The sequence below is a fragment of the Rhinichthys klamathensis genome, unplaced genomic scaffold (assembly GCF_029890125.1).
Source record: "Rhinichthys klamathensis goyatoka isolate OS25496 unplaced genomic scaffold, OSU_Roscu_1.1 h1tg000352l_1, whole genome shotgun sequence".
Taxonomy (NCBI): domain Eukaryota; kingdom Metazoa; phylum Chordata; class Actinopteri; order Cypriniformes; family Leuciscidae; genus Rhinichthys; species Rhinichthys klamathensis.
In genome coordinates this window covers 353,352-366,930 of record NW_026606863.1, presented here as the reverse complement: position 1 = coordinate 366,930, position 13,579 = coordinate 353,352, and the positions used below count along the sequence as shown (strand labels likewise).

General features: G+C 37.9%; 2 protein-coding genes across 2 annotated transcripts in view; one reads left to right on the top strand and one right to left on the bottom strand.

The window, feature by feature from the left end:
* Nucleotides 1–1,980: 1,980 nt before the first annotated feature.
* Nucleotides 1,981–8,710, top strand: LOC130069017 (zinc finger protein 518A). Its single transcript, XM_056232699.1, has 3 exons — nt 1,981–2,210; nt 3,896–5,914; nt 7,973–8,710. The coding sequence occupies exons 2-3, from the start codon at nt 3,913–3,915 to the stop codon at nt 8,701–8,703; spliced, it is 2,733 nt and encodes a 910-aa protein (XP_056088674.1). The 5' UTR covers nt 1,981–2,210; nt 3,896–3,912; the 3' UTR covers nt 8,704–8,710.
* Nucleotides 8,711–11,153: 2,443 nt separating this feature from the next.
* blnk (B cell linker) overlaps nt 11,154–13,579 on the bottom strand; it is a 29,523-nt gene continuing 27,097 nt past the window's right edge. Inside the window, exon 23 of the mRNA XM_056232679.1 lies at nt 11,154–11,601. Within this exon, the coding sequence (XP_056088654.1) occupies nt 11,485–11,601 (117 nt within the window). The 3' untranslated portion in view covers nt 11,154–11,484. The remainder of the gene's footprint in view (nt 11,602–13,579) is intronic.

The following is a 13,579-nucleotide window of genomic DNA, read 5'->3' as shown; positions in this document are numbered from 1 at the left end:
GCCTGTTTTAACACTATATCACCACTAGAGGTCAAGCTCACCTCAACAATGGCTGCTATTCCTGCTACTGTTTATTGGCATTTATAACCCCTGTTTTTTAAACTACAACTTAAAAAAAACCTGCACAAAAAAGTACGAATGCACTTCTACTGCATGAAATACATATCATATCTTTTATTATTTCATTTTTTATGGTAAATTGCATGGGACTCTCTCTCTCTCTCTCTCTCTCTCTCTCTCTCTCTCTCTCTCTCTCTCTCTCTCTCTCTCTCTCTCTCTCTCACACACACACACACACACACACACACACACACACACACACACACACACACACACACACACACACACACACACACACACACACACACACACACACACACACACACACACACACACACACACACACACACACACACACACACACACACACACACACACACACACACACACACACACACACACACACACACACACACACACACACACACACACACACACACACACACACACACACACACACACACACACACACACACACACACACACACACACACACACACACACACACACACACACACACACACACACACACACACACACACACACACACACACACACACACACACACACACACACACACACACACACACACACACACACACACACACACACACACACACACACACACACACACACACACACACACACACACACACACACACACACACACACACACACACACACACACACACACACACACACACACACACACACACACACACACACACACACACACACACACACACACACACACACACACACACACACACACACACACACACACACACACACACACACACACACACACACACACACACACACACACACACACACACACACACACACACACACACACACACACACACACACACACACACACACACACACACACACTCACTCACTCACTCACTCACTCACTCACTCACTCACTCACTCACACACATACACACATGTCTGGGTCACTATCTTTGTGAGGACTCTCCATAGACGTAATGTTCTTTATACTGTACAAACTGTATATTATCTCCCTTTGCAATAACCCGACCCCTAAACAAAACTTTCTGCATTCATACATTTTCACACAAAAAAAAAAAAAAAATTATGTAAATTTTTTTCCTCATAGGGGCCTCAATTTAGGGCCCCACAGTGACACAAGTCCCCATAGTCTGTATGCATTCAGGTTTAAGTCCCCTCCGGGATAGAAAAACATGAACACACACACACACACACACACACACATACACACACACACACACACACACACACACACACACACACACACACACACACACACACACACACACACACACACACACACACACACACACACACACACACACACACACACACACACACACACACACACACACACACACACACACACACACACACACACACACACACACACACACACACACACACACACACACACACAGTAATTTGACACATACACACCATACAAATGCAATAATAAAGATATGATATGTATTTTATGCATTAAAAGTAGGCCTAGTACTACACTGCAGGATTATGGAATTATTAGAATATATTACTTTATATTATCAGAAGTGATACGAATAGATTAAATTTAGTTGCACCAAAAGGAATTCACTTCAAAAATTCAAAAGATAGAGAGAAAAAAACTGAAATAGATTTAAATAAATAAATATAGCTTATAAATAAAATAAAAAAGATGAATTTCTACAGTGTTATAATGCATGCATGCACTTTTCTCACATTGTTATTTTGGGTAAAAGAGCATGTAGTAAAATGCTCAACACATCAGTGTCGTGTGAAGGTTTAACAGTGGCTCTATATGGTGGTTATAAACAGTGCTGAGTGATGTTGTGTTGAAAGAGGAAGCACATGCTGTCTTCATAGGCTTCTACTTTTCTGTGCACAGGCACAAATCTGTTGCATGAATGAAAGACAACGAACGACTTGTTTCACAAAAAGAAAGCGCAAAACTAAGCATTGTTGAATCAAAGAATGCATGCAATTTAGCCAATGCAATTAGGCATTAGTATGATGTGGCATGCAGGTAATCCACTCTTGTCACGGGCTTGAGCTGCTTTTGTCCCCGGATTGAACTGTCATGGCTGCCGTGCGCTGTTGACTGATTCTGGTTGGACGGGAGGCGGAAAAGGGCTGTAAGTCTGATCACCTTCGACAGTTTTACATGCACTTATACGCGTTTTCACTTATGCATTACGTAAACGTTGACTTTTAAGACGATTTGAAGTTTTAGAAGTGGGAATGCAATGTCGCACGCGCAAATGGCATGACAGATATAGCAGTTTGAAACATGTTTGTTGGGCAACTTTACATAAGCAGGACTGCATAGTTACTAGAGTAAACTCTATCGCAGGCTATTTGGATTGCTTTTTAGATTGCATTGCATTAAATATGTTTTAAAACTTTATAACACGTTCATTGCATTGTGACAGGGGGAATTAGGCAACTGAACCACAGGTGCAAACTGATTATAATTTAACTTGTGCAGTTCAAGATGCATGTTTAGTACTCCTTGATTGCTTTTAATTCATTTCTTACATGTCTTTGTTGCATGGGTCAGTATGCGTATATGAAGACAGAGATCATGTGAGGAAGATTAGTATTAAACTATGTTTACAAAACAGTACAATACAGTGATGTTAGGTCCATGGTACTGTGATGATGTATATCATATGGGACTGAAAGGCTATCATACTGCAATGGAAGTCAAGTGTATTTCACAGAATACCATGGTATTACCATGGGACATTTCTAAAAGAATCCTGGTATTAAAGTCAGTGTATTTGTTACACACATGATGCATAAGCATTACATTGCTTTAAACTAACCTCATACCAGAAAATGATTATGTTAAGATATATTAGTTGAAAAGTAAACAGATAACAAAAAGAAGTGTATATAGGCTACTATGTAATAAATAAAAAAATGTAAGTGAAAACGTACCATCATGATACCATGTTCAAAAATCATGGTAATAAGTAGTACTGAACACACACATAGGGTAATTCAAACACACTGAAATGTAATTAATATGTTGTAGTCTTCAGATAATCAGGTTTTGTTTTCAAAGACTTTCTTGAACATGTTGTGTAATTACTGTATATGTGACAGTATTTTCATTTAGTTTTTTGTTATATTTGTGTGGAAAGCTCATGGATTTTGATCATAAATGCTTAATAATTTCCATTTAATGTCCAGTTTACACAATAGTGCACATCATTCATTACAATAATTACTCAAAATGACAAGAGTAAATGTAATAAACGAGCACAGTTTTAACAACACGTCACGTGCGTTTTTTAAGTCTCTTCTGCTCACAAAGGCTGCATTGTTTTGGATAAAAAATACAGTAAAAACAGTATTAGTGTGAAATATTCAATAAAAAAATATTTAATTGCAAAAATATTAAGCAGCACAGCTGTTTTTCAAACATTGATAATAATCATAAAATGTTTCTTGAGCAGCAAATCATCATTATTAGAGTGATTTCTGAAGGATCATGTGACACTGAAGACTGGAGTAATGATGCTGGAAATACAGCTTTGATCACAGGAATAAATTAGTTTACAATATATTCACACAGAAAACAGCTATTTTAAATTGTATTAATATTTCACAATTTTTACTGTATTTTTGATCAAATTAATGCAGCCTTGATGAGCCGAAGATACTTTCTTTTGCTCAGCACTGCAACCAGAACCATTGGTGAAAATATAATAACATTGATTATTAAGTATGATACAAATTTTATGTTGATTGTTGAGTTTCAAGCATGATCTAGCCTAAATCTAAATGTTAAATTTCTCCTTGTCTTGTATAGGGCTCTGTACATCCAAAATGGACAGAGTCGACGCCAAACCTGACGCTCAGGTTGGGAATGAAGAGAGGAGCATTTGGCATAAACGCCTGCGTCTCAGGAAGTCCTCTTTTTCATTTCCCAATGAACAAAACACTGTGAAAGAGGAAAAGAATGTTACGCCGCATGGACAGAAAGAAACAAAGAAGTTTAAGAAACCACACCTTGTGAACACTTTCATCTGCTCTGCGTGCAACGACGGCATCTCCTTTACACCCGGCGAATTAATGATGCATTTTACGATTGTCCACGGAGGCAAAGGAAGCCCACCGATGTTTCCATGCAACGTGTGTGGTTTCTCAACGCCAGTGTTCACTACGCTTCAACAGCACCGAATGCATCACAAGGACTGTTTGTTCACTTGTGAGATTTGCAATGACAACGTCCAGCAAACGCTTCCCCAACTAACCAAACATTGTCAAACTCACCATTCTCTGAATGGTCAGTACTACTGTCCAAAATGCAAACTCTCCATCCAAGAGATTGAGGAGTTTATATGTCACTCGTGTTCGGCACCAATCATGAGCAATAGTGAAGAAAGCATTAACTTGAGGGCGGCACAAAAAAACAATCTCCTAAAGCACATGGCTGCTGCATGTCGCCAAAGGTGGAGCAGAAGAAATTGGTGGAGAAAACGGGCACAAGTCTGCAAACAACACAATAAACCGTCCCAAGAGTTTAAGATATCGCTTCCAAAACCAGAACCCCAATGGGCATCCCAATTATTACCATTATCCACACCCGGTCTACTGGACAACCATTGCTTGTTAATGGACCCAGAGAAGACCTTGGAGGAAACGCAGCAGTTTCTTGAAAGGACAGTTAGTGGTGGTAATAAGTGGCCTATATCTCTCAAAAGCGAGCTTGATGTTGTTCCTCTTGTGCCGACGACACAAGCGAATGCTAAGCGATGTAACGCGCCAGGCCTGCGGCGCACTGGGAAAGATAAGCTAACCGGACTTATGGAGAAGAACAATATTACTGTCCCCCAAGATTGCACTACAAAAGTGGTCGGGTTCAAAATGGTGGACGGCAAAAAGCATTTAGTTCTCAAAGTCATTCCTTCAAACAAGCAGCACGATGTTTCGACTCCAAGGGAATCGGATCGTGTTGAACCTCACACTGTGAAACCAACCAATCAACCCATCGCTAAACCAATCGAATCCAATGATACTTCAACTATCAATGCCTCAGGAAACTGTTCTCATGCTCAGGTGACATCCAGAAGGTCTTCATCCCAAAGAAAGAAGTGCGTAGCTCAGCGGGACTTTTTGTCTTCAGTGCTTGAACGGATAAATAGCCAAGAAAAAGATGGCTGCATCAATCAGGAACCCACTGACTGCGATACACACATTAATCTTAACGTATGCAACGCCAGAGAGACCGAAACTGAGGCGACGCAAATGCATTCTTGCTCCGAAGTGGATATTCATGCAAAGAGAGTGAAAGACTCCCAAGCCCTCAGTGAATCCGAGGAAAACTTCACCACATGCCAAGGAGATTCAGGCTGTCACAGTGATCTGACCTCAGATACAGGCTCTTCGGAAGAGAGAAGTAGTTCTCGACTCCTTAGTGCAGCGTTTGATAAAGAACACAACCTTACACTAGATTCAAACCTCATTGGGCTTCGTTCAAACACAGATTCGTGCTCCATCTCAGGGTTTGATTGCATTAGTCCATCCTCTAGATCTCCCCTGAAGGATTTGGCTGAGACGTTGTGTCATTTTCAAAGTGAAGATGAGGGCCTGTTATTTCACAGTCGTGCTGACGAGTGCACAAACAACACGGACCCCAGGGATTCTCCGGTCCCGGTGGGTCAGCGCGACTGTGAGAGGGAAACCGCTCCAGACCTGGATCAGACGGTGGATGAGCTGCCTTTAACAACAAGCAGCCGTTCGCTGGATGAAGCGCGAGTGGATCAGACGATATCTGCACGGAACTGCTCTGATGATGAACCTCTGCCAGATTTAACATGCACTGGAGGTAAGCAATGAACACGCTGGGCTAAAGTGTACTTGTTGTGTTCCCAAGGTCATGGAAAACAGTTTTGGAAATCCTTTCAAATGCAATGGAAATTTCTGTGGAATTGTGTTCAAAGGAATATACAGTCAAATCAAAATGTATTCAGACACCTTCAACATTATCACAGTTTATTCGCTATAGTTAGAAAATGGTAATAAAATATGAGCAGAGAGTTATCAGATCAGTGGATATTTCACTGGTTTTGTCCGTCCTTCTGTTAGAAGGAATGAATTATGAATTATGTTGAATATCTGTCAGATGTTAAATTTATCTACACAATTAGATAATACCAGTTTAGGTCCACAAATTACCAAGTTATGCTTAATGTTGTTCAGTATGTGGTGTATAAAGGTGCATTAGCAATTAAAGTAAAAAAACACTTCAGCAAAACATGGTCAGCTCAAAGTTTCTGAATCATTTTTGGTCCCAAATTTTTATAAATTTCACTGGTAGTCACTGTGTGAATAATTTTTGGGTATAATATATCACAGTTTACTTTATTTTGCTATCCTCACTTATATAAATGAACTATAGTGTCCTGCACACACTAGTAAACACAAATATATAAAAAATGATATCTGGTGTCTGAATAATTTTTGGTTTGACTGTATGTTTGCTAGCTGGCTTTGGAGTAAAAAATAAAATAAAATAAAAGCTGGAAAAGTCATGCCATGAAAAATCATAAAAGGTGTGTAGAGTAAGAGATGGTGTCTATCCTTCAAGACTTTCATAAAACCATGGGAATTTAATGAAGGTAGACAGCATGTTTAATTAAATTCAGTTCACATTTATTGTATTATTTTTCACAATACACATCGTTTCAAAGCAGCTTTACAGAAAATGCATGCGTCTTGATTACAATAATGCGGTCAGTGAAAAGGCTGTAAGTGATGTTCATTGTTTGGCCTACAAAACATTAAAATCTTTCCAAAACACTTCCGTATATATCTAAGGTCACGTGCATAGACATCTAAACATGGATAACACATTAGAGAGCCGCTATATTGAAGTGGTGCGCCATATTGGAACAGTCAAAGCCGGTCCGTGAACAAATTGACTGCAAACCTAGTTATTCCCATTTATGAACGTCTGTATCTGCAATAGTCATTCGCAGCTCTCACAGGATTTCCTATATCGTGAATGTTAGATAGTTCTGCATATGGTGCATTACAAATATAATGGTTAAAGTTCTTATAAATATTATTAATCATCAGAGAACCCTACTGTATAGATATCATATCATAGAATCTTAAGGTTTTCATCCTTTTGACATTGACATTTATCAATATTATCATAATTTACAAAAAAAAAAAAAAAAAAAATTACTCTGAAATTGCTTGGTAACCATCTTTCCAAAAAGATTCAACAAATGCATGAAGTAAAATATAGCTTGTTTTTCACCATATATTTAACATTTAACACAATAATTAAAATATTCAATTCAATTCATATTTATTTTTATAGCGCTTTTCACAATACACATCATTTCAAAGCAGATTTACAGAAAATGTACGAGTCCACATTACAATTTAGAGTGATTGTTATCAGAGGAAACTGTCTAAGTTATGTATTTCTGAAATGTACATATACAAATCACAGTTAGCTACAAATTTATTAATTTAACAATGTAATAATTTAAGGCAGAAACAATGAGCTCATTGAAGTAGAAATGCTTGTTTGTTAAAAGATTTTTGGATTAAAATATTCAAAAACCACTTGAACAATGTTATATATATATTGTTGATTTGTTTACTTGCATCCAAAAATGTGTAAATCCAGAGAAATAAGCCATTTTAACCAGGACCACATATGATGACAAATGATTATGACATATAGGAAATTGTAGCATTGGTGTATGTTGATTCAGAGTAAAATATAGTAATTAAACATGCTTGATTTTTCTCTAAGCTAACATTTATTATTTTTAATTTTATTTGCACCAGTATTAGAATGCATAGTACAGAAACATTTAGCATGCATTGTAAAGTGCCATGTTAGTCATTCTCCTGTTTCCATCAGGTCCAAACCAGCAATCCAAGCCAGTCGACACCAGCATCATCTTTCCTGATGATTCAAACTCTTCCACATGTGTATCCCGGGAGTCAAGCGGCCCTCTTGCATCACTGAACAGAAAGCGCATGGGAGAAACGTCCTCTCCGGACTCTCCAATCAGTAAATCCCAGAAGCGTTCGACTCGAGCCTCTGAAGACATCACAGCATCAGACCTCCACTGGCAACCGGTGGCTCGAGACGTTCCCACAACCCTTCGACTGATTCCCTACAGCTCCGTACAATCCGTTCAAATCCCACGGGATAACCAGCCGGTTATAGTTCTCAACCATCCCGACACTGAGATTCCCGAGGTGACAAACATCATGAAAGTCGTTCACAAGCACAAAGACGCCGTGCAACGGGTCGTGCTGTCTCGGAAAACTCTCCGAGCTCTCTCGGATTTCAACGGCGACGACTTCCCGAATAACCTCATCGGTAACTGCCATGCATCCCATTTCAGGAGGGAACGGCCGAACGGGACGGTTAAGGAAAGATTCAGCTTGAAACTGAGGCTTAAAAGAGTGTGTGGAAGGAAGTATACCGTGGTACCAACAGTATCCGAACGCATTGTGCTTCAGCCAACGTTTAGATGCTGGTTTTGTGGGAGGATTTTTAGAAACCAGGAAGCTTGGGTGGGACACGGACAGAGACATCTAATGGAAGCAACCCGAGGCTGGGAACAGCTCTTTAACAGATAGAGGAATCGCATTCATATTTGTTTTCTGCATTTTAAGACGTGCTGTGAATCAGGGTTACTATGCAAATCTCAGGGTGAGAAAAACACAGGTCCAAATCTGAGGATATTTGATATTTCATTCTTTATAGTAATATTCTTTTAAACCCTTTTTGGGTGGCAATTTATATGATCGAATACTCAAGTTGACACAAGCCAGCACTATTTATTTTGTTCCACAATGTGAAAAAGTACAGAGCATTAGTTACTATATTGAAAATCACGGTGTCAGACCAAATCCCTCTCGCACGATACTGTGATGCATCAGATTATTGCAAAAACCTCAGGAAATATTATAATATTCCACTGCTGTAAGATTAATACTAATAGAGCAAGTGTGTTTGATGCTAGACATCTGTTTGTCTTAATACTTTTTGTAGCTTTGAATTCATTGTTTTATTATTTTATTTCTGGTGTTTGAAACGGACAGACTAGGGCATGTGTGGTCGAACCTCTTCATTACTTCCGTCTTGCTTTACTAATCAACTTTAAATAGGCTTTTGTGACTGGAATGTTTACAGAGTGTAAAGTAGATTGTTGATCCGTTGTAAATGACTGTCAAAGGTGCTTTAGATGTTCATAAGGCATTCGTTTAAAACTACACCTGTATGCAGAAGCATTTGCTGCGTCACTGAAATTCTGTTTTGTATTTATGCTAATTGTCTTTATATTTATTTTTTCAGCATGCAGTTGGCTATGTTACGTTACGTGGGTTTGATTAAGGATTTAATTCATAGTTTAAATTAATTATCTTACATTTATCTAATTGTTAATGTATTACTGATTGTTAAAGAATCATGTAAACTGTGATGTTGTGGTCTCAGTAGTCAAGCATTTTAGTCTCATTTATGAAGCCAAAGGATTTTTTAAGTTCAGTGTAATCTGATCAGAATAATAATTTCGTGAGTGACAGGTTTATTTTCACCGACTAAAAATGAGACCCTCACTGACTTTTGATTGCACTGCAAAGTTTGAAGCTCTTAACAGTGGTGTCACTTTCCTTCCGCGACATTTGAAGACGGTCTTTATTCCAGGTCTCTGATCCACTTAACTTGAAAACCAAAGAAAATGTGTCTCTTATGTTTGTATAATAGTTTAAACACTGGTATAAGCACTAACAGCTGTGAATGACACCTTGTGTTGCTGTATTGTAGAAGTGCCTCCATACAACCTGAGACTCTCTAGAAGATCAGTAAATAAATAAATATAATTATTTTGAACATGTATTTGTTCTTGTTTTGATTTGAGCTGAGGTAACCAGCTGGTTAAGAAAAACACTACTGTTCTGATTACACAGTTTTGCATATCAAACTCTAATCTAAATGTATGTCAGTTTTTTTACACTTGTATACTGAAAAAAGAAATCTGTTGATAATGAAATTTTAGTTGGGATACTACAACTCACCAAAATGATCCTAATTTAAGACTAGATTTTTTCCTAGAGAGAACAAGCAGTGTCTTTTAAAAGTAACGTGTTACAATATTGTGTTACCACAAAAGTTACTTTTATTTAAAGTAATGAGTTAAGTTACTTTTGCATTACTTTTTATAAAGTGAGATTTAATGCATAAAGTATATAAAATTTAATTACTGCAGTTACGGCTTGCTAAGAGTTTTCATTAGATTTTTTATTCATCTTGAGGAATACTGAAACATGTTCTTACACACAACGCCTCTGCACTCACGATTCCTCTCAACATGAGGACAGGAGAGCTGTCAGTCAATGCATGGGAGTAACTTGCATTACTTATTTGAAAGAGTAACTCAGGTATTTTGTTGTACATTTAAAAGTAATGCGTTTCTTTACAGTTACCTGGAAAAAAATCAGAATATGTTACAGTAATGCCTTATCCCAAACACTGAGAACAAGCATTATGTAACTGGGCTTTTAATTTTAAAAAAATATATATAGCAGGTCAACTGATGGTCAAATCTAGTATTACATTTTCAGTGGCCCACAAGGTTTCCAGTTATTGCAACCTAAAAAAGTAATGTAAACCAAATTACAGTCATTAAATGTGGATCGAATGTCGCTACAGAACCGACTGTAGCCTATGGTTAAAAAGAAGTCATTTTTATTCATGCGTAATTTTCTTTTACTATAAAAATATTGTTATTATATACTATACTGTTATCTGTAGATCTGACTTACTGCATGCTCCAAAGAATATTTTTCATCAACTCACGTGACTAGTCCACCTTATGTAAATTAAATGTTAAACATAGTACACAACACAATAATTTTAAGTAAAAAGTTTCATATTTATTTTTTTACTGCACACACTTTATATAAAACAAAATGTTTATACAATGATTCAACAAACATAAACTGTACAACTGTACCTTATTTGCAATGCATATCTTAACATTGCGCTCTTCTCTGCTGCTGTATTTTTTAGATCGTTTCTATAAGTAAACATATGCGTTACACGGACTTCTTTCATCATTGCAATGTTATTATCTCGAATGGAATTTCGGCGTCTCGCTTTCCGTCGCGTCAAATTAAAAATACCGCGTTGTTTTAATTCTGTTACGCTGCCGCTGTTTTGGAAATGCACGCAGCGCGCGCCTAGTGCGAACGGACCTGTCATTCACTAAAATAAGTTATAAAAGTAGCAGCAAGTTATCTGTTTCCATCGTCTATTAAGGTAAGATGTGAAACTATCACACAGTTGTATGTCAGGTCAGTACAGTTATATTTGTCAGCCTCCAGCGTCGTCAGATTCGCGCTCTTGTTGCTGTTGTTTCATGGCGTCACTGCATGCCTGAGTTTGGTGGAGTCTTTGGTGTTGCTCTGTGAGTCGACCAGCACTAGAGGATTCTTCTGGTGGTTCTCAATAATGCCAGAAACGCTGCTGAAATGCTTGAGAGTGAATAGAGATGATAGTTAGTGACTGACAGACAGCTGACAACTTTACCTCTAGTCGTTTCAACAAATGCAGTGTATTTGGACACTTAAGTCACACTCATCTGAATGCAATTTAAACGTGAGCATGAAATCAAAAGGGACAATTCTTTTTTTATTGCAAATTTTTGCATATTTGCATATTGCATATTTGTATTGAATATTGCAGCATTTATTATAAATGATTTATCCGAGCACATAACAAAAATTAACTTCCCTCTTTAAGTAGTTGTGCAGTAAATAGGTAAAAAAAACCCTACTAAATATCCACAAAAACACAGCATAAATGTATAGTTGAGAAGTAAATAAAAAAATTTATATAGTTTGCCTTTGCCATCATGTAAAAAAATTATCTTTTCTTATGCAATCTCTGTAAAAGTTTGGGGTCAGATACTTGAACACTGATTAAGGGTTAAACAGATTAAATTCCCCAGGTGAAAAGACGTACTGTTAAATGTATTAAAAATGCATTATATTTGTATTGCACTAAAAATATACTCAAGTACATATTTAATACACTAAAAATATACTCAAGTACATATTTAATACACTAAAAATATACTCAAGTACATATTTAATACATTTAATATTACTTCTTTTTCACCCCTCTTGCAGCGACTTCTCTTCTCTAATGACTCTGGTGCATGGGCGGGGCAACCTGTCAGATCAACCAATAGCAAACCACAACCATTCAATCAATCGAGTGTGGGTATCTGTAAGTTCTAGTAGTGGGTTTGCTGAAAGGTCTTTACAATAGCTGTGTCCCAATTCAAAGTTTTTGAAGGCTGCGAAGAATCCTGTCATCACTGGCGTGCAATGAATTCTGAGGTAGACAAGGGAGCGAAGGATCCTTCTGTTGTATCCTTCATTTCACGGTAAACGAAGGACCCATTTGAAGGAGCATTCGAATGCATTTACGTCACTTTCCCAGCCGGACTGAGTGGCAGAAGAGCTGCTGTGTGACTGGATTTAATAGAGGAAACTGCGAAAACGCCAGTAAAACGCACGGTTATCAGTTTAAACTAAAGGTTGGACTCGATATACTGTTCCTTACAACTTACTAAAGATCCAGTGATCTGTGGATATTAACATGCAGCAGGAATCCTGTTTCCTGGCATTTATATGAGCCTGATTTCCACGCCGGGGAGATACATAAAGCAAATTTGCATGTGAACGCTTTAAATAAATACAATAGGTCTAAATCCGGGTGATCACTTATATCAATGTTATATATATATATATAATATATCATAATATTGTCCAGCCCTAAAACTTGTAGTTTTTTGTCAGTGTTTATTTAAAAACATCCAATTATGCAGAATATACGATGGTAAATATTTAATTGATGAGTTGTCAATACAATATATAGGGTATGATTTTACCCCTAAATTCAGCATATTGACACAAAAAAATCAAAACTGCAAATCCACCTTTCTCTGCCTGGATCCAGTTGTTTCTATGATTTGCAGCGATACATTTGCTTCTCAGTTCTGTATCTTTCGGCATAGTCTGTAAAATATATCTCAGATTTCTTGTCAAATCTATTTATACAGTCAATCTCAAAGCTCTTTCCCGTTTTAGATGCATTTTGTGTGTTTTTCTCTGCACATTTCACGCTGAAACCCAATGCTGTCGCTCAGTGTTTCTGCCACTCAGTGTGTGTAACCGCAGTCCCTCCGGCCGACGGTGACGTCACGCGCACACACTATTTTGTCAAGCTTTTTTTCTGTGCCACGGTGATGCAATTTGCCTTCGAATGTGCCCTTCAAAGGATGCAGCTTCTAAATTGCGACGCAGCAAATTGGTCGCGAAAGCTGCCTGTTAGAATTAGTTTCTGTTGTAGCATTTCACTTTCGACCTGCAACTATGGCCCTGTCCCAAATGGCACACTCCGGACTTGTGGACTTCCTCAGAGTCCACACTTCAGTGACGTCAT

Excerpts from the sequence above, each read along its gene's own strand:
- LOC130069017 (XM_056232699.1), top strand. The coding sequence starts at position 3,913 with ATGGACAGAGTCGACGCCAAACCTGACGCTCAGGTTGGGAATGAAGAG. Across the intron at positions 5,915-7,972 it reads AGATTTAACATGCACTGGAG|GTCCAAACCAGCAATCCAAG; the intron begins GTAAGCAATGAA and ends TGTTTCCATCAG.